This window comes from Parus major, chromosome 2, assembly GCF_001522545.3.
Source record: "Parus major isolate Abel chromosome 2, Parus_major1.1, whole genome shotgun sequence".
Classification (NCBI taxonomy): domain Eukaryota; kingdom Metazoa; phylum Chordata; class Aves; order Passeriformes; family Paridae; genus Parus; species Parus major.
Genome location: NC_031769.1, coordinates 4,435,690 through 4,456,682, shown reverse-complemented (window position 1 = coordinate 4,456,682; position 20,993 = coordinate 4,435,690). Strand labels below are relative to the sequence as shown.

At 47.8% G+C, this 20,993-nt stretch overlaps 1 protein-coding gene across 2 annotated transcripts; it reads left to right on the top strand.

The window, feature by feature from the left end:
- Positions 1-6,044: 6,044 nt before the first annotated feature.
- On the top strand, positions 6,045-15,329 carry LOC107214455 (solute carrier family 22 member 13-like). 2 transcript variants are annotated; one of them, XM_015649899.1, is made up of 10 exons: positions 6,045-9,142; positions 10,456-10,559; positions 10,990-11,144; positions 11,248-11,416; positions 11,852-11,972; positions 12,568-12,659; positions 13,160-13,374; positions 14,135-14,243; positions 14,363-14,573; positions 14,699-15,329. In XM_015649899.1, exons 1-10 carry the CDS (start codon positions 8,771-8,773, stop codon positions 14,723-14,725), a joined length of 1,575 nt encoding a protein of 524 aa, XP_015505385.1. In that variant the 5' UTR covers positions 6,045-8,770; the 3' UTR covers positions 14,726-15,329. The 2 variants fall into 2 exon arrangements, with proteins under 2 accessions (XP_015505385.1, XP_015505394.1); XM_015649908.2 differs by lacking the exon at positions 14,699-15,329 and having other exon boundaries at positions 8,771-9,142; positions 14,367-14,516.
- The last annotated feature ends 5,664 nt before the right edge of the window (positions 15,330-20,993 follow it).

Genomic DNA, 20,993 nt, shown 5'->3' with positions numbered 1-20,993 from the left:
AGCCCTGCGTTTTCAGATTAACTCACCAGCTAAGCTGAGCCTCTGCTTTTGCACCACAGTGAGGAGTGCACAGACATCCTCACTGCCACCTGCATCCTCGGGGTCACTTGACCATGCAGAATACCTGGAGCTCTCTCTACAGCTGGGCTGATAGCCAAGATTCTTTTTCCCCTCTCCCTCTCCACTAATGTGGCTGGTGCTGGCAATGCATCCCAGAGAGATTCTCTGGGCTTTTCACATAAAGAGGTGTCTGGGGAATCAGGTCACGGCACACAACACAATCCAGAGAGTAAACACAGTGGAGTAAACCACCAGGTCCATGGAGCTGTGGAAGCTGTATGCTGATATCAGCTGCCTTTGCAGGGTTTGAACTATGTCTGTGTGAGTAGCCATAAGATACCAGTGATTCCAGGAGTTGCACAGAGTTTTTGAGTCAAAGCAACATTTCTCACCTCACTCAAGGTTTTTAAATTATTCAACTGAATGAATCATTTACTCTCAATCAAATGAACGTATTTTTTCTCATCAGACATCCAAGGGTGCTCTGTCTCTCTGTTCTGATTAAAAATTAACACCGACCCATCCAAGACTGAGTCAGACAGGAATCTGAGCTCTCACAATAGATCTGCAAGAGAACAACAAGAAAACACAACACAAGCAGGAGATTCAGTAAATCTCCTTGCACATGCACTTCCAGGTGATGATGATTCAGTTATTTAACCTCAGTCTCTCCTTCTTCAGCCCATGTTGAAAGAAATGTGTGCCTCCTGCCTGAAGCCAGTCTACCCCATGGAGCGTGTGGTCACTGACAAGGTGTGTGTGCACCACTCGTGTTTCTGCTGCCAGGTCTGTGGGAGGAAGCTGAGGTGAGTCGTTGGACCCTGGTGTATTTATTTTTAAGGAATGCCCAAGTAGTTTCCACCAAATTTGTCCAAAGGTAATTCTGACAGAGCAGGACTCAGGAAATGAGAAAAAGGGCAGGCAATTTGATCCCATCTGTCTCTCCATCACTGGAGGATGAAAACTGCCTGCCTCAAGTCTGCAGATGCCTCTGGATCAGGAGTCTGCATGGATGGTGGTGGGAGGGTGAGCTACAATAAACATTTACAGTTTGGGAATACTGATAGGAGATGTAGTTGGAGGAGTCATTTGGGTGCCTCCTATGTTCACAGAATCATTAAGGTTGGAAAAGGCCTCTAAGATCATTGAGTCCAACCATTTACCCCACTCTGTCCACCACCAAATCATGTTCCCAAGCATCACATCAAGCCAGGTATGTTGGAAGGCACCTCTGGAAACCTCCACTCAGCCTTCTCAGGCCCAAGGAGGGCAGGAGTTCAGGAAAAGCCCAGGAGAGGTGTGAATGACCATTGTGGAGGTAACACAGTCTCAGCTGGGGCCCTCTGAACATCTGACCACCAGTGGAAATGGTTCTTCTTGCATCTCATCATAATTCTCTGTGTTACAACTTGTTCTCACTGCCTCTCATCCTGTCACTGCCCCTCTCCAGGAGCACTCCAGCCCTGTCTTCTCTATAACATCCCATAGAACAGACACACACAGCCATGAGTTTCTTCCTCCCAGCCTTCTCCTGGCAGGTCCTGGCTAAGCCAGCCCTCAGCCTCTCCTCAGATGACACAGGTCCCTCCCCACTTTAGTGGCTTTTTGCTGGATTCCTTCCAGGACAGCAATGGAGTTTTTTTTTTGTTTGCTGTGAAGAGCCCAAAACTGGACAAAGTACTCCACATGGAATCCTACAGAAATCCAATACAGAGAAAAGTTCACTTCTCTTGGCCATGCAGCTCAGCCTGTAGTTGGCTGCCCTGTCACCAGGGCACAATGCTAACTTGTTTTTCACTTGTCAGTGGCTGACACAGCCACCCCCTGTGAAGCTGCTTGCAATGCTGTCCCCAGCTCTGCAGACACTTCCTCCCATCCTGCAGTTGCTGTATCCTGGGAGCCCTGGGCACTTTTACCCACAAGGTCCATGCTGTGCATACAGGGGCAGAGATGAAGCACTGGTATGTAGCCTGGCCTGTAAATGAGAAAGGGATTGCACATACCCTGGGCTGCAGCCCCCAGAGGTATTGCAAGGAAATGTTTAATTTTTCATGTTGTTTTGGTGTTTGAAAGAAAAATCAAATATTTTCTGAGAAAGCCAAGACTACTTTTGAAAGGTTTCATTCTTCAACCCCCTCCCCCCTTCCCTACTGAAAAATGATTTTGCTGAAAGCCTGTCCATCAGTGCTGCAGCTCTCCTCCCACACAGACACTGACAGCTGTGCCAATGTGTTTCCAGCTTGCAGAACTATGCTGCCCTCCACGGGGTGTTTTACTGCCAAGTCCACTACAAGCTGATGGCTGGGGCTGGAAGCAGAAGTGAGATGGAAAGGCTGGAGCACCTCCACATTCAGCATGGACCACAGCCCCAGGACTGGTGTAACAGGGACAAAAAGGCTGAAACAAGAGAGAAAGGCTCATTCTTCAATGCACAGTGTGATCTGCAGCTGGCTGAGCACAGGAACAGCAGGGCTGCCCTCTTAGGGAACAAGCTCAGAACAGTCTGGCCACCTTCAGAAGCAGCCTTGGCTGTCAATGGGAAAGGTGGAAATGGACTGTGTTCCTGGAAAAAGCCTGCACTGAGCCTGCCAACCTACCAGGCTGCAGGCAGCAGGGCAGGCAGGATGGTGCTGAGGGGTCAGGAGGGAGCAGTGGAGAAGGGGAGATTCTTACCTGGAATCACCTACACCAAGGAAAGAGAGCAGGTGTGTTCCTGGCCCAAGAACAGAGAGCAGAGAGCCCATGAGGAGCTTGGGGGTGGGGGTGTGACTGAAGGGAAGTGGGGTGGGAAGGTGTCCCAGCGAGTGGCTGCAATCCAGCAGGGCCAGCTGAAGAGAGGACCTGCCTGTGCCTCCCTCCCTCCTGTCCTGGAGCCTGTGAAACCCCTGCCTCGTGTCTCACCTGCTCCCCACCCCACACACCAAAACACTAAACCCACCCCGAGGATGTACCTGGGGAGTACAGGGGGCTGCACTCTCACTGCCACAGAGGCCCCAGGGACACAAAACAAGGTCTGTGGGTCACTGAGCACACCCAGAGAGGGAGGCACAATCACAGATGACAAGCCTGAACTGATTGTAGCCACCCCAGATACTGCAGGGACCAAACATCACCTCGGAGAGGGAGTGAACAGCACACAGACCATTCACGTGCCAGGAGAGCCCAAAACCAGAAACACCACAAATAAAGAGCTAAAATATATAGCTGAGGATGTAGATCCCCCTGAAAATGCATCAGAACAAGCCCATTCCCCCTCTGGTATGTTGAAGACCTCTTCTGTATCTTCTGGTTCCCGGGAAGCAGAAGGGCTGGGTGTGTCACCTGAGATCACTGAAATATTGAATGAGAAATCAAAGGCAAACACCAGAGAATTCCCTGGGAAACAGATGCCATTAACTCTGGGGGGAGCTGTGCAGCCATCCAGCAGAAGTGAAATGCCTGGAACTGACAGCAAAGGGGCAGAATTTGAGATGACAAAGGAAGAGAAACCAGTAACTATGTCAGAGTCTCTGGAAGAGCCCAGTCCTGAGCATACACCTCAGGAAAATGAAGCTGAGAAGAGCAGAGCCTCTTCACCTGGTTGTCCATACAGGACAGATGATCACAATATGTCTTCTTTACAAGAAACAGAACCTCAGGACACATGTGGCCCACTGAAAAGTAACACCAATGAGGGTATTTGGAGACATGATACTAAATCATTTGGCAGGGATTTTCTAGTATCAATAGACACAACTCTGCAAGGAAATTGTGCCACTTGCCCCTCACAAGATGAAGTCAACAACCCCAAATCAGAGGATTCCAGGGAAGTTCTTAGTGAAAACACCTTGCACATTTCTGAGCAACCAGCCAAGACATCAGAATATTCCAAACCAAATACATCCTTGGATAAATCCAGAGGCCATCCAGTAGGTGAAGAAAAAGTGGATCTGAAACTTCCAGGTGAAAGCAGTGTGTCACAGTCTGGTCCCCACAGCAAGGAGGCCAGAAGCAGCCAAGGCTGTAGAGAGACATCAGGTAAAGGTTTCAGGCTTGGGAAAAACCCCTTCATTACCCTTTTTGGCTCTGAAGACAAAGGCAGAACTCCCAGGAAAGAAACAATCCAGAGGAAACCCACAAAACCCCAATCAGCCCTTGCCACTTTGTTTGGTCACTCCTCAGAGAAGAAGCAGAGTCCACGAGAAAAACCTGCAGGATCCTCAGAAGAAGCAAATACTGATGGCAGGACAGAAAAGGCCCAGGGCCTCCTCAGCTCCTCCAGCCAAGCCAAGCAAAATGCCTCCAAGAATGATCAGCTGCCACAGCCTGGAAAGACAGAGGTGTTCCCTAAACATATCCAGGAGAGCTCTGGAGGATTCTCTGGTTCTACTGAGGGGAGGGAGACTGATGTCCTGTTGTCAGCTCCCAGCACAGCCATGTCACATGAGGACAAATGTGAGAGAGCTGAACTTGACATTCATGATCAAGTGTCTCTAGATAGTCAGGTTTGGCAGCAACAGGACAGCTGTCAGCCCCCTCTCATGCCAGAACAGAAAATTCAGAAAGAATCTGCAGGAATCTCAAATCATGGAACAAACCCTCTACAGCTTCCTCCAGAGCTTGTGCCTGCAGCTGACAACAGCAAAAATCTCACCAGAGAAGGGAATCATCATGATGCTCACCTGCCAGGATCCCAGAACCTGGGATGGAGTTTGGATGTTCAGGACACAGTGGAACAGGATGGGATATTTTTTTCACCAGGCAATTCAGAAAAGTTTTCCAAGGATGCTGAGCTTCAGTTTGGCAGCATGGATTTTCTGGGGAGCAGTAACTTTTTCTTTTCTAGAGAACAAGATTTCCCCAGTATAGCAAATAAAACTCCAAATTCAGATTTGCAAAACTCAGAGGCAGAAACTCCACCTTACTTTGATCCAGATGCTTCAGATTTATTCCAGGAAATCTCATCAGAAACAAATGCTTCACTAGAGCTCTGGGACACCTCCAGCCTCTCACTTCTTGATGGGCAGGATGAGATTAATATTGGAGACCTGGAAGGGATTCAGAGCTGTGAACTCCTGCTGCAGGTGGATCCACAGCGCCAGGCTCCAAAGGCAGCAGAAGAAATGTTTGGAACGGGTGTCAGTGCTGAAGGCTCCACAAAAAAATATCTCCCTACACAGGATGACAATTTTCCCTTAACATACATGTTCAGCACCTGTGCTGCTGAAACCTCTAATCAAGGTGTCTTTGATCATTTTGATGTTGATTCAACCAAAGTGGGCCAGGAGGCTTCTGAAAAAATGAACAGGAGCAGAAAAACATCAGGAAGCAAAGAAGATTATGACAGTCTGTCTTCTGAAGACTTGGAGATGTTAAAGTATGACCTTTCAGAAAAGGAGTTCTTTATATAGGTAGAAAAAAAAAAATAGGTTAAAAAGACCACACAGCCTCCCCTGCAGCACAACTTAGCTGAAAGGGGACCAAAAGTGATTCTTGAAATCAGCTGTACAATGATAAGCAAAGAAAAGTGAAATTACCTTGCAAAGGTCAGAAGGGCAGAGGAGGAACATGAACCCCGGTGTCTTGAAGTCTTGGGGTGTGGGGACATTGCTAAATCTGATTTCCCTGTGCCATTGCACTCTGCTTCTCCTTGACTGCCCTTTGCATAAATATTGCATAACATAAATGTTATAGAAGTTAACAATTATACTAATGATAAACGAGATCAAGAAAAACCCCAGAGGGTCAAAGCATAAACATGTGCACTATGAAATGGGTCATAGAGCATATCAATACACATGTTTTAATCTGCTGTCTGTAAAAAACAAATAAAAATAAAGGTATTAAAATGATTATTTTTAAAAAATATTTTTAAAATAGAACAAAATAAAATTAAATTAAATTAAGAAAAACAAAATAAAATAAAATAAAATAAAATAAAATAAAATAAAATAAAATAAAATAAAATAAAATAAAATAAAATAAAATANAAATAAAATAAAATAAAATAAAATAAAATAAAATAAAATAAAATAAAATAAAATAAAATAAAATAAAATAAAATAAAATATAAAATACCCCAACTATCTCCCTGCCTCACCTGTGCCAAAATAACCCTGGCTCTGTCAGATCTGCTGGAGGAATAAAGCTGCTTAATGACTGCATCTGCTGCAAAACAGTGTCAGTGCTCTGTGCAGGGAAACTGCTCAATCAGCATAAATCAGGGAAAAAAGGGATATCCTCGAAATTTATATGACTCATCAAATGCTGAAGTCAGTCTCAGCTTGGGGTGGGCCAAGGGGCCCAGTGTAAAGCAGCTGCTGTCTCAGAGCTGTGTCTGAAACCTGGCCAGGCTGTGTTTGGAGGTGGAGAGGAGGCTTGCAGAGATCAAACACCTCTCACTGGAGCAGTGGGAAGTGGTCCTGTCAGCTGGGCAAGAGGTGCTCAGAGTGATGCCCCAGATGAGTTGCCCCCAGCAGATAACACCCATAAACCTGATCTCTCCCTGCCATCTCTGAGAGGAAGAGGGAGAAGGCAGGAGCACCACAGTCAGTGGGTATGAATCCATTTCCCCACAATTCACCCCAGCACAGAGGTGTCCAAAGGGGTCTCCAGCCACTGTCACTCCTGATGTACAGAGAAAAGCCAAGTCCATGAATTAATGTGTCAATGCTCTATTTTCTGCATGAGGTCTCATTCCCAGACAGTGGTTTCTCCTTCTGAACTTTTCTAGGGTGCTCCACCTCCCTTGTCCTTGACAAGGATGTACAGGTTTCCAGCTGTCCATCCCAGGCCTTCCCTGGGACCTGCTGGTTTCTGATGCCCCTTGACAGAGGCTTCTCCATTTTTAAGAGGCTTTGCAAGCCTCAGTAACCTGCCTGAGCAGAGCTGCTGGACAGTGAGAAATAAGCCCAGGATCCCTACAAGTGGGGCTCCAGGAAACAGTCTTTCTCCCTGAGAGATCTCCACCATGTAGGACTGACCCACTCAAATGATGGAGACAGTTCTGAAAACACCTTTCCATGAGAAATGTCATTTGAGGGTGACAAAGGACTGAAGCTTCCCCAGGGCTTCAGAAGAGCCTGTCTGGTCATGGCTGGAAGAACAGCTTTAAGGAAGGAGTCACATCTGTATTAGTACATGGAACTCAGACCTGAGTCACCCCCAGGGAGATTTTATAGTCGTAAATTGGACCACTGCCACAGAAAACGCTGGGGGTTGAGGAATGGGAGGGAATACCATGAGCCACACACAACAGGGTGAGCCTGAAGACTTGAGCTTGTTGCACACTGATAGGGAAGGAAGGACAGGGACACAATGTCTCTGCCAGAGCAGATCTCCTCAGCCAAGTCATCCCACCAAAAGGCCAGACATGGATTTAGGGTAAAAGGAATCTCTGGAAGTCATGTAGCTCAGCCTCCTGCTCAGGGAATGTCTCTGAATAACAGCAAGTCCTCTCACACAAGGATGTGGATGCAGAGCTGAGTGATGTTTGGCTGTGTGGTGTGTGATGATAAATGCACAGCACTGGTGTGAATTTACACAACTCTAAGTAACATTTACTCCTCTTTTCCTTTACCCTGAACAGCACTAGCCAGTATGATCTCACTCTCCCTCTCCAGCTTAGGGGCTGATGCTTTAAAATCCAATATTCTTCTCCTTTACTGATTTTCATAAGCACAACAGAGCTATTCCTACTCATGAAACACCAGTCCAGGCTTGTGTGACCCAGGAGTGACTTTTGTTGGAGGCTCAGATATGCTATGGGCATTGAGAGGAGATTTGAAAGAGCAGATTAGTGATGTCTTCTTATCTCTGGTAAAAGCAGCCAGGAGGTCTGGTAAAACCAACCTTTGCCAAATTACACACAAAATTTCACACACTGAGGGCAATGCAGCTACCCAGTTTACCAGGAATAAAGATACAAACCACTCAGGGATTCTACCCAGGAAGCAGCTCAGATATTCAGCAGAAATCAGGTTAATCTGCTTTTCAAGTGACATCAGAACCTTAGGCCAAGCCAAGCTGGTGTCATTTCCCAAATCCTGTGTGTTCTGAATGTCAGTGTGTGTAACGTGCTGCTTTCCCCTAGGGTACTCTCTAAGCCAGGTCTTTTTTAGGATTATCCCCAAGAAACTGCAGTTTAGATCTAGTTTTATGACTAACAAAGGTTTCTACAAATGAAAACAGAGAGCTTGGGACACAGCTGTCAAGACCAAGTCTACTTGGACTACCAGCCATATTTCCTGATCCAGAGAAGTGTTCTTCTGCTTCTCACATATAGTCTTCAGGATGCATTATATAGTCATTAAACCATTAAAGGGAGCAGCAAATTTACTCTGTTTGCATCCGCACACCCAGTAAAATTAACCTTCATTTGTAGAATCCCAAATTCATGCCTCAGACAAAAACCTTGTGTTGCAGCAGAGTTGCCTTCAGGTGGCCTTGTTACACATCTCAGGCTGGAAAAGGACAAGATGTCACTATAGTGTCTCCAAGAGTGGCAGTGCTCTGGCACCTTTGTTCTATTCCCAAGAGCAGGGAGGGAATGGCTGGTGACAAAGTGCATGCTGGAGGGCTGCACTGTATCATCATAATGGACTGCTGTGCCAGTACAGGTGCTCATTTTATCACACTGGATTAGGGCTTTAGTGCTCACACAGTTTAAACATTAATATTTGCCTATTTAAGCCACAGGCACCAGCTCATCCTGCTCACAGAAGTGCTCACCATGGCTGAGTTTGGAGATCTTTTATGTGCTCTGGGGGAGTGTGGGCTCTATCAGAAACTGCTGACCCTGCTCCTCTCCCTCCCACTACTTCTCAATCCATTCCAAATGGTTGGCCAAGTGTTCATGGTTGTGAACGTGCCTCACCACTGTGACACCAGCTGGATCCGCGCCGTCGGCCCCAACCTGACGGAGGAAGAGCAGCTGAACCTCACCCTGCCCCGGGGCACGGACGGGGAGTTTGAGCAGTGCTCCATGTACTCCCCAGTGGACTGGGACCTCCATTCCATCGTGGCCTATGGGCTGAATGACACCGAGAAGTGCATCAATGGCTGGGTGTACCCTTCAGACCAGCCACCGTCCCTGCTCACCGAGGTCTGTATTTGCTGTTTGATGAGATCGGGGCATGGAAAGGAGGGGGTGGGAATATCCTGGCCTGTGGCTTGGTCAGCCAGTGCCAGCTGTGATGGGAGTGGTGGGAATATCCTGGCCTGTGGCTTGGTCAGCCAGTGCCAGCTGTGGTGCAGTCATGTTGAGATTTACTGCAGGGTTTTGCCTCCATCATGCAGATGGCAGCTGGAATCCCTGGGAGGGTGTCACAGGAAGGCCATGATGAAGATGCCTGGGGAGGGCACAGGCAGTGACCATGGAGTGTGAGCCCAGCACGTTCTGCTCACCACCTGTCCCTTTTCCAGTATCCAGACCCTTGACTTCATGATGTATCTGCCTGGAGGGGCCTTTTGGCCATCCCTGCCACAGTATCCCCTGTTCTTCAGCCTGGTTCTACTCACATCATCTTCTCTGTGAAAGACATTTACCTTCCAAGTGCTTTTCATTGATATTTCTTGGCCTCCTTCAGGGCTGCAATAAGACATGCCAGGGGCCATGCAAAAGCCTTATCAGCATCCTCAACTTCTCCATTCTGCCTTATCTCCCACCTTCTACTTTACATGATAGTGGACTGTCAAAGATCATACTTGTTCTTAGAGGTCTTTTCCAACTTAAATGATTCCATGATTCTTTGATTCTCCCTCTGTGGACCTTTGTTCCTTTCTCACTTTCCCTCACTCCTCCTCCCTTCTTTCCTACCTGCCAGTCCAGCATTTTCTCACAAGCACCTTACTCTGAGGTGGAACAGAGGAGAAAGTTCCACCTCTGGCATTTGCAAAGGCTCTTTAGTGTCCCTGAAGCACCAAGCCCATTTCAGACAAGGCTTCTCTGAAGGTTTCAGCAGCTGCATCCCTTCCCATTCCTATGCTGGTCCTCCTTTATCAGAAAAAGCTCTGCTCTTCTCCTCTTTCCACCCTGTCCTGTCTCCTCAGCCAGAGAAGGAAGCTGATGCAGCTCTCACCTCAAGGTCACACTTTCAACAAAACTTGCCAACCAGGCTGCTCCCTCAGGGATGTTTGGGCTGGAGGGGAATCCTGCAGATCCCAGCACCCAGAAGATGTGCACCAGGTTGCAGAGGCATGCTGAGAACCTCGTGTGCCCATCCCACCATTGATTTGAGTCCTAAGTGCTCACCATGAAGGGTTCAAGCCCTTGTGAGGGGTTCTCTGCTCCCAGGGGCTGAAACAAGTGCTCAGGCACCCAGATCCTGGATCCACCATGAACCAGAAAGGCTGCCACCCCCAGAAAGCAGCTGGCCTCTGTCAAAAGCAACAGCATCTCTGTTTTCCTTCCTGCAGTTTGACCTGGTGTGTGACAGGATGGTCCTGAATGATGTCTCCCAGTCCATCTACATGGCTGGGCTTCTCATAGGAGCCATGGGCTTTGGGATGCTAAGTGACAGGTGAGGAGACACCGTTCCTGCCCAGAGACACTTCCCAGCACCCAGGGACAGCCCAGATGAGGGTGAAGACTGTCCATGCACTGAACAGGAACTGCTCCCTTCACAGGACTCAATCCCCTTGCCTGAGATAGGGCATCTGGGGCCACCTGTGAGGTCTGGAAATGTCTGAGGGTTGAAAAGAGAGGTAAATACAGCCTTGTGGAGGAGAGTTCTTCAGGAATCACAAGTTTAGCCCCAGGCTTTGCCAGAACCAGGATGGGTCATCACTGATTTTTCTGCACATTATTTCTCGGGGTGTATAGAGGAGCTATGTTCACAGGGATGTCAAATCTCCTCTGGTTCTTAAATCACTTTGCATCCCTTCTTGGTTCTTCTCTCTCCCCTTGGAGTATCTCCAGGTATTGACTGGGTCTTCTCACTTCTTCCACAGGATAGGCAGGCGGCCAGTCTTTCTCGTCTGCGTCTTCCTCCAGAGTGTGTTTGGCCTGGGAACGGCCTTTGTGCCCCATTTCTATGTGTACATGGCCTTCAGGTGTGTCGTGGGAGCTGCGGTATCAGGAATTATGATTACAGTCGTATCCCTGAGTGAGTGGGAAGCCCCTGCCCTGAGGCAGCAGATGTGGCCTCACAAGATACAATAACAAAAGAGAGCCCAAAACAAAGTCTGAACCGTGTTTTTTCCTCTTAGTTACAGAATGGGTCGGTGTCACCTACCGGACAAAGGCGCTGCTAATGACTCACACGGCTTTCGCCATCGGGCAGGTGATGGTGGCTGGTTTGAGTTATGGGATTCGCAACTGGAGGCTGCTGGAAATTGCAGGATCTGCTCCTATGTTTGCCCTTTTCTTCTACATCTGGTAAGCAGGAGCAGGGCAGAGCTTCTGGAAGACACAACACTGATGTGAGGGGTGGGAATGAGGAGGTGGCAGCAGCTCAGAACCAAGCTGGACCTTTCCCATTGGAGTGCAGGTGCTGGAGGAGCTGCTGCAGAGCTCAGCACATCTCCCTGGGCACTGGACTGCTGAGAGCAGCAGCTGCTTTGCTTCAGCTCTGCAAATGTAGAGCCTAAATTTAAATTTTACCCTAAATACATTTTGGGTGTTTAGACCCATTGATCCCATGGGCCATCCACTTTAGAGGTGGGCTTGATGATCCTCGTGGGTCCCTTCCAACGCAGAAGATTCTGGGTCTGATTCTGTGGTGGCCAAGGCTTGCTGGACATGGTCCCAGAGAAAGGGGCTGTGGGGGGACTCAGCAGGACACAGCAGCATGTCCTGGTCTCCTCCTGGCAGGGTGCTCCCAGAGTCAGCTCGCTGGCTGGTGACCAAAGGCAGAATCGAGGAAGCCAAGAAGGTTCTGCAGAAGGCGGCAGCCATCAACAAGCGCAGCCTCCCACCAGAGCTGCTGGAGCAGGTACTGGGGGTTCCTGTGCTCAGACACTGCCCTGGGCCTTGCAGCAGCCCCTGGAGCTCAGCTCATCCCACAAACATCTCTCTGTTCCCACTGGGGATGCTCTGGCCATGGGCTGTGGGGGACTCCAGCTCCTGCTCCATCACACGGGGACGAGGTCAGGGAAGAGACCCAGCTTCTGCTGAGGCTTAGCTTGGAGCTTTCTGGGGTGCCCCATGGCATGTGGGAAGGACTGAAATGCTTCCCTGGCTTCTCTCCTGTGAGGGCTCCAAGAGTGTGACTGATGAGCACAGAGTGTCTCTTTAGTCTCAGGGTTTCCATGCAGAAGTGCCTGAAGGGGAGGGAGTTCCCTCCTTGCCCACCCCAAGGTTCCTACACTGGGGAAATGTTCATCCTGAGGAACCTCTCAGTCACCACCCCTGTGCTGGGCACCCAGAGCACAGAGGCACGAGCCCAGCCCCACTGGGCTGCTCTCCCTCCCAGAGCTCTGGGGGTCACGGGCCTGTCCATGAGGCTTTCCATGGTCTGCAGGTGCCAAAGGAGCTGGACATGGCTTTCCTTTTCCTGCTCTGACTCTTTGACTTCCTGTGTTTTGAAGCTGAAGCCTGAGAAAGAGGTCAAGTCTGGAAGTTTCCTGGATCTCTTTCGGAAGAACCTGCGGAAGGTGACTTTAATCATGTCATGTGTCTGGTAAGACATTCCCTGGTCCCCTCTCTCAAAACTACTAGGTGAAAGAAAACAAGCTGATGGTTGACAAGAATGGTAAATTAAAGTGATTTTCGTGGTAAGATATATGTGTATGTCTTTATCTGCTATCATTCACCTGCACATACTGAACCAGATTTACCATGTCTGGGCATGGGAAGAAGATGATTATCCATAATACTGTGGGTTTTGTTAGAAAGGCTTGAGCAATTACTGCTTTGGCTATCCCTGGGCCTTGGAGTAATTTTGTGCCCATCTAGGAGCTTGGGGTTCAGTCTAGAATTTGCTGGCCATATGGAGATCAATTCTGCTTTATCTCCTGCAACTACATCCAGCAGAACTGTCAAAGGCAGTGACTAGAACCAGCACAGAGATCATTGGGAGTTTAAATAAGTCGCACGTGTTCTAACCTTTCTAATTGCTGGTTATAAACCCTCATAAAACCATCTGGTGATGTGTTCTATTCCACTTTACTTCAATTTCAGGTTTGCAGACAGCATTGTCTACTATGGGCTGAGTCTCAGCGTTACAGATTTTGGCATGGACATCTACCTGACACAGCTGGCCTTTGGAGCAGTGGAGCTTCCAGCTCGAATTTCCTGCATATTCCTGCTGGAGTGGTTTGGGAGGAAGAAAGTACAGGGCATTCTCCTGCTGCTGTCTGGCCTGTTATGTCTCATTATCACTGGCATCCCTGAAGGTGAACCTTCCCAGCCTGTGAACAGAGCTGGGCAGAGCCCTGGACATCCCGGCCTTTGTTCAGACCCATCCTCCCATCATGGCAGACCCACACTCACTCCCACAAGCTCAGCTGCCTCCACTGTCACAGCCCAGGGTGCTTCAACCCCAACATTCTGGCTTCCCCTCGCCTTTGATTCCTTCTCCCTCAGGGCTGTGCCTGGTTCTTCCACAGCTCCTGGCCCTGGGCAGGCAGAGTCCATTAACCACCACCATGACATAACCACCTCCTGGCAGAAAGGTGTAGCAGAAGAACTGCTTTAAAAGTCACCATGTCTCCCTTTCTTACATGAAGAGGAAAAGCAGATGCCCACTCCCCCTCATCTGTTTGCATCTGTTTGTGCCCCAGTCCATACCCCACACCTGTTGCTGTGCCAGTGCTGTGAGTGGGACTGAAGGTAATAGTGGAGCTTCCCAATGCTTCCAATGGGACTTGGCATCTCCAACTAAACACTCCCCAAATACCTGTGGTGGCTCAGCAGCTCGCTTCATTTGCAAATCTAGGAATGCCCAAGGCCTCAGGAGAAATCTGGGTTCTCTTTGCCAGAGGGTATTTTCCAGGGAAGGGAGTGCTGGGGATCATTTCCAATGGGTTAGGTGCTAGGTTTGCTTAGCAAGTGTAATAGACAGAGCTGTCCCAAGAAATCCCATTGCAGAGAGTTCTGGTCCCAAGTGAACCACCCCCTGGAGGTCACAGTGGTTGTCTCTCCTCCTCCCCTCAGACCAGCCCATGGCAACCACTGCCCTGGCCATCATCGGCAAGTTCACATCTACCGCCGCTTTCTCCACCTCCTACGTCTACGCTGCTGAGGTCTTCCCCACCATCCTCAGGTGAGATGTCCTAACACATCAGGGCTTCCTTCTGCCATGGCTGGAGGTGGTGATGGGGCCACATTCAGTCCAGGAGTGTTGACCCCTGCCCACACCTCCTGCTGCCCCTGTCTCCCCAGGCAGACAGGTGTGGGGCTGTGCTCAACCATGGCGAGGGTGGCCGGGATCCTGGCCCCGCTGATCATTCCCTTGGACCGGTACCACCGGGCCATCCCCATGGCCATCTTTGGGAGCATCCCTGTGGTGGTGGCCCTGTTCTGCATCCTGCTGCCTGAGACCCGTGGCACTGACCTGGCAGATGACACAGGGAACGACCAACCTCCAGCTCAGGTGGGTACAGGGAACCCTGAATTTAAGGAAATAATATCCAAAACTGCAAATTTAAGGGAAAGAAACAATGACAGAGTCAGGGATGAATACAGTCTCATCTCCTCCTCTCTCCTTCTTATCTTCAGGAGCAGAAAACTGAAGAGTTTCTCTGAGACACCAGAGATGTTGACAGAGACCTGGAGAAGGATGTCTGCAGATGCTCAGAGGTGATGACTGGACAGGCATCTACTGACAGTCTAGTCTGATTCCATCATTCTTGAAGCAGGCCAGGGAGACACTGCTGCCTGGAAACTGGTCTTTCAGATGATAAACTCAATACCCACAGTCACAGGGAGAGGAAATCTGTATCACAGATTTGGAACAGATGCACTTCCAAGTGTCCCTGAAACCCAGTTTGGTCATGCCTGGCTGGCCTCCCAACGTGTTCCCCAGTCCTTTGCAAGCTGGTACCCGTGGAACCATCCCTGTCGTGTTTTACAGCAATAAAGAATCACCAGTAGAGTGGCTGTACTGGGCAAAAGCGGGCGCTGGGTTTGTCCCTCCTGCACTAAATCCCTTGGGTCGTTGGGCTGCGCGCCAGCCCAAGCCTCGACGTTTGATCAGGATGTCACTGCACCCCTGTCACACACCTATTTAGCTTTTCTTTCCATGTGGTGTTGAAGTTGAGTTTCTACATGAATAATATAAATTATGCTCTGAGTTTGATAAGAGACACTTGTAATGCAATATGTGAATAATAAATGGTGTTGACTCTTTTTTTTTTTCCTACTGTTTCACAGTTGGCCTTTGTAACTGCTCTTGGCTCTGGAGTGTTTTCTACACAGAAATTGTAAGTCTGTAATTTAACACGCAGATGGAAACGTGCTTTGTTTCCATCAGACACAAACAGTGCAAAAAACAGAGTGTTAAAGCAGAGTGGCTGAGTTCAATTAGGACTTTTTTCTTTTCTCAAAGTCTTCAGATGAACAATTTGCATTTATTTTCTCTACTAGCAGCTGTAGAAGTTTTCTGAATTGCATGGGAATGCTGCAATTCTATGCCAAACTGTGTGGGCATTTGGACAGCTTTCCTCAGTCATGGTGAGCCTTTTACAGTGACCTTTAGTTCACTGCTGCCAGCTCAGTCATGACATTTCAGTGTCATCTGGTGTCATGCAAGAGATGCTTCTTGTCTGATAATTTGTTTGCCAGCAGAGGATGTATTTCAGTGGCCTCCAATGAATCCATCTCCTCAAGTACACCACTACTCTCAAATAAGTAGAAGGTTGTTCAATCAGATTTGCTGCACCCTGTGGTTTCCAATCTCTTTGTGCTCTAGTAAATAGTTTTGAGGGCTGGGGCGTCCCAAGTCCAGGCCAGGTGTGCCTGGAGCTGATATTCATTTTGGGCTTTGGCTTTGGTGCACAAAATCACCCCAGTCATGTGGAACGTGGCCATGGCTGGAGATGGGATAGGGAGTTTGCATGATGTGGGCTTTGGCTGTGAGGGGAACAGAAGTGGGGAGGGGATGGAGCAGCTGAGGGAGCTTGGTGAGCTCAGCCTGGAGAAAAGGAGGCTCAGGGGAGACTCTCTCACTCTCTACAAATCCCTGACAGGAGGATGCAGGTAGGGGTTGGTTTCTTCTCCCAGGTACAAATGACAGGACAAGTGGAAATGGCCCCAAGTTGCACCATGGGAGGTTTAGATTGGATACATGGGAAAATTTCTTCTCCACAAGGGTTTTCCAACACTGGAACAGGCTGCCTTGTCCACTGGTGGAATAACCATCCTCGGGAGTATCTAACAGACACATAGCTGTGTCATTTAGGGATGTGGTTTTGTGGATGGACTGGCAGTGCTGGGCTGATGGCTGGAGTTAGTGGTCTTAGAGGTCTTTTCCACCCTAAATGAACCAATAATTCTATGGCTCCTTGCACAGCCAGGAGAGCAGCTTTAATGCTCATCTCCTCACCTCCTCAGCCATTCCCTGCTGGGTCCCTTTTGCAAGCTTTGCTCTTCTCATGGACCTGGGGCTTCCCAGCATGGGGTCAGGTGAAAGGAGAGGGTGATGTCCTCTAGGTAAAGGGGAAGGTCCAGGATCCTGACACCTCTGCCCCACAGCCAGGATTTCAGCACAGTTTGTTGGTGTCTCTGACACTGAAAATGTGCCAATTACCTCAGTGGTCTCTGTGAGGCTCCTCTGACAACAGGAGCCGTCTCAGCCCTGCCTCTGTGTCTTGGTGTCTTGATAGGATATTTGTGGTTGGGCTCTTTTCCCCCTTGGACTGAGACTGATGAGAGAGAGGCAGTTTTCTCTTGTTTGGACTTGGTTGTTTATTCTTCTTTTATCTATATTACATATTTACAGAGTACAAGGAGCTACGTGCACTAAGATAGAAAGGTGCAAAATGGCTAACAAAGATCTTCTTCAAGGTCTTTTATATGTTCATTTACCCAATTAACAAATGCCAAGTAAATTATTTTTCTTGGTGACCCAATGACCCAACACCTGTGTGCTGCACTGTAACATTCTCTATCCAATCACTTATTACTACCCAAAAACCTCTAGAAGAAGAGGATGAAGAAGAAAAAAGGACAAGGACAAGAGAGAACACCCAGGATCCTCCAACTTGTCTTCTGTTCTCTAAACTAGTTTAAACTCCAAACTTTAACTTTTTCACCCAGTGATTTAAGAAAACATTCTAATCTACACACACTTAGCTTTTCTATTTAAATTTAACCGTTGTTTTCAGGGTGTGATATGAAATTCAGAGTTTTCTTGGATGTCAAAGCCAGGCACACTCTCTGTGCCTCTGACTCCAACATCTTGGGGCAATTTTATGATGACATTCTATTCCTGATCATCTCCTTTATGTCCAGAAATGGCTGCTGTACTTTAAGGTTGGTCTGGGGGATGGGTGTGAATCTTGGGCGTTCCTGCACAGGCTTTGCTCAAAGACTCACTCCAGGGTGCAGCACAGAGTGGATGTTACTTTGCTGCTGTCTTGGTTTAGAGACAAATTCAGCAGAAAATGCTCTGAAATTAATGTTTCCTCCAAAGAGAAGGGCTTCAGTAATGCCTTTTGCCAATGGGAGAAATTAATACCACTGGGTGAAAAAAAAAACCAAACCTGTTTATTAACAAAGCAAGGTGCCCACAAGGCACAGAAAAAGACTGAATAAATGCAAGATATTTCTTTTGAGGACCTTACCCCCCATCCAACAAAAAAACCTCAAAATACCCAGGGGAAAAATAAACAAGCTGGCTGCCTGCATGGTTGGGAAGGCAAAAATGGCAGTGGCCTTTTATCTCAGGGAAGGGGAATAAAAAGAGTTCACATAGCAGCTTGAACAAAACAATGGGAACCTGCTGAACCTCTGGGGTTGCTCTCCTCCTCACAGCAGATGAAGCTGATGGATTTTGTTGTCCTTTCTCTTGGTTCAGCTTTTTTTTTCAAGGTCTCAGGCTCAGAGCAGCTCTCTCTGGTCCCCTGCAGGTCCTGGTCCATCTCAGCAATTGTCTGATTTTGGACCAAAAACCAAGCTGAAAGAGGTCAAGAAAAAAAACTGGAGGATCACTGCTGCAGGGCAGGGGAAAAGGTGGGGAAAGAAAACAAGAAATTTTGTGCTTAAGCTACCAAAAAAAAGTTAGTTAAGCAACAAAGTGACTGCCAATGTCCAGCACACAGCACCGAGCACCTCCAGGGTGAGTCTTTGAACAAAACCCACTCTGGGGCTCCCAGCCCTCCCTCCAGATCCATCATACAGCCACAGCAGCCATTTCTGGGCATAAAGCAGACAATTAGGGAGTAGAGCAACATCATAAAATCACCCCAAGGCAGTTGCTTAGCTAGCTTGTTTTTTTGGTTAGCTTAAGCAAGAAGGTTCTTTTTTCCCCTTTTCCTGGCCTGATGAGACTGCAGCAGCAAACCTTTGCTGGTTTTTGCTTTTTTTCTTGAACTGTTCAGCTTTGTTTTGGTCCAAGATCAGACAATCACCAGGAGCCTATCAGGCAGGAATTCAGGGGCTGCTCTGCCTGACCCAAGACCTTGGGAAAAATTGAATAAGAGAAAAGACACCAAAATCCACCAGCTTCATTTTCTGTGGGGAGGAGACCAGTGCCAGAAGTTCCACAGGTTCCCATCTGTTTTGCCCAAGCTGCTACATGAACTTTTTTTCCCTTCCCTGAGACAAAAAAGCCAGTGCCATTTTGCCACACAGCTGGACTGTTATTTCTTTCCCTGGCATTTTGGGCTTTTTTGTTCTGCAGTGGGTGTGCACTGGGGGTAAGGTTCTGATGGTTCAATAACTAGAATTTATTCAATTTTTTTTTCCTTTGCCATTTGGGAACTTTGTCAATAAATACTTTTTTTTCACTTTCACCCACTGATACCCATTTTCTCAGTGACAGAAAAGGGGATTTCTGAAGTTCTTTTTCTTTAGCAGAAACACTCATTCCAAAGCATTTTCTCCTAAATTTGTCTCTAAAATGACACAACCTGCTTTTCCCAGCTAAACCCCTCTACTCCATTTTGTCCTCATCACCTCACCAGTCTTTTGGCTCCCTTCCTTTAATATGGAATCATCCTCTTTGCCTTAGTTATCCCTTAGGTCACATTTTACCCTTTGCCCATGACCTCACAAGCATGAGAGCCCCACTGTATGCATGCAGAAGTCTATTTGCATTCCCACAGGTTTATGTTTGCATTCCCACATGCTGCTCCAGCACTCCTGGCTCCACTTTGTGCTGTCACCTCTACACATCACAGTGCAAGGCCACTGGCACTGGAAAAACATTGGACATCCTCCCACTTGTGCTGAGCTGGGCAAAATATGAGTTAAGCTATTCAGGTGCTCTTCTTCAGGGGTATTCAAACTGACACGGTTCAGTGATCCAGAGAGAAGCAGATAAAATACAATACAGAGCTGTTGGAGTGAGTCCAGAGGAGGCCACAAAGATGATTAGTGGGATTGAAACACCTCTCCTATGAGGAAAGGCTGAGAGAGTTTGGGTTGTTCTGCATGAAGAAGAGAAGGCCCCAAGGAGACCTTAGAGCCCCTTCCATTGCCTAAAGGGAATCTGCTGAACCTCTGGCTCAGAAGAGCTCAGCAGAGCCCAGCTCAGCTCCTGGAGAGGGACCTGGGGCAAGAGCATGGAGTGACAGGACAAGGTGGAATGGCTTATAACTGACAGAGGGGAGATACAGATTAGATGTTAGGAAGAAATTCTTCTCTGTGAGGGTAGTGAGGCACTGGCACAGGGTGCCCAGAGAAGCTGTGGCTGCTCCTGGATCTCTGGAAGTGTCTAAGGCCAGGCTGGATGGTGCTTGGAGCACCCTGGGATACTGAAAGGTGTCTCTGCATGTGGCAAGAGGGATTGGAATAAGATCTTTAAGGTCCCTTCCCACCCAAACCACACCAAGATCCCATGAAATGGATTTTCAGCCCACTGGAGGCACAAATGAGCTGGAAGCAGAAATACATCAGCTGTGCTTGGATGCCTTTATTTATGAAATGAGCTAAAACAGAGAGTCTCAGAGTACAATTTCCAAAGTGGTTCCTTCAATAACTGTACATTTGGCTCCAAGCTCTTCCTTCAGCCTTTACTCTCAATGTCTTGTTTTCCATAAAAGCCTGAAGGAGGCACTCCCCAGCCTTTTCCAAGGAAAAGACAAAGGGCTGAGCTCCTCTGTTCTCAGGGTACTGAAGAGGAGCACCACAGAAAATCCTCTGGAAAGCAGTTTCAGAGAGAAAATGGCACCACAGCCAGCCCCTCCTGGCAGGACATTGTCACGTGGCACTGGTTTTATCCAAAACTCTGATCAAACTGAATGTCCATGAGGTACTTTGGTCCATGGAAAACATGTAGGCATGACAACAGAAAGAAATACTCTGGTTTAACATTTCTTGACACTACTAGAAATTAAAAAACCTTTGAGCTTTACAGTCAAAGAACCACCATGATGAACCAAGCTTCATCTATACCCATCCAGTGGGAAACATAAGTTGGACTGAGGGACATGAGACAATATGAAGGGATGCAAGAGAAAAACATATTTTTTCTTAACAGTATAAGACAAAAGTGGTCCTAAACCTTTTAAAGAAAAATGGATCCAGCAAAAAAATGAATAGATTAGGAGAGTAGAAAAGAATTGACATTTCCCAGAAAGATTTGTACTTTTTTCTAACAAACAGTCACAGCATCCCTCAGTTTCCTGGAATGGACAAATCCATTTGGTCCCACACTGCAGCCTAACAGCACCATTTTCCATGCCCAAAGCATCATGACAGGCATCAATTCAAAGCCACCAGCACTAAAGTGAAAATTCTGCTGCTTGTTAGATGATCACAACTTTTTTTTTTTCTCAGCGGAGTATCGCAAATAAAAAAAAGAGAAAAAAGAAAAGGAAAAGGAAAAGGAAAAGGAAAAGGAAAAGGAAAA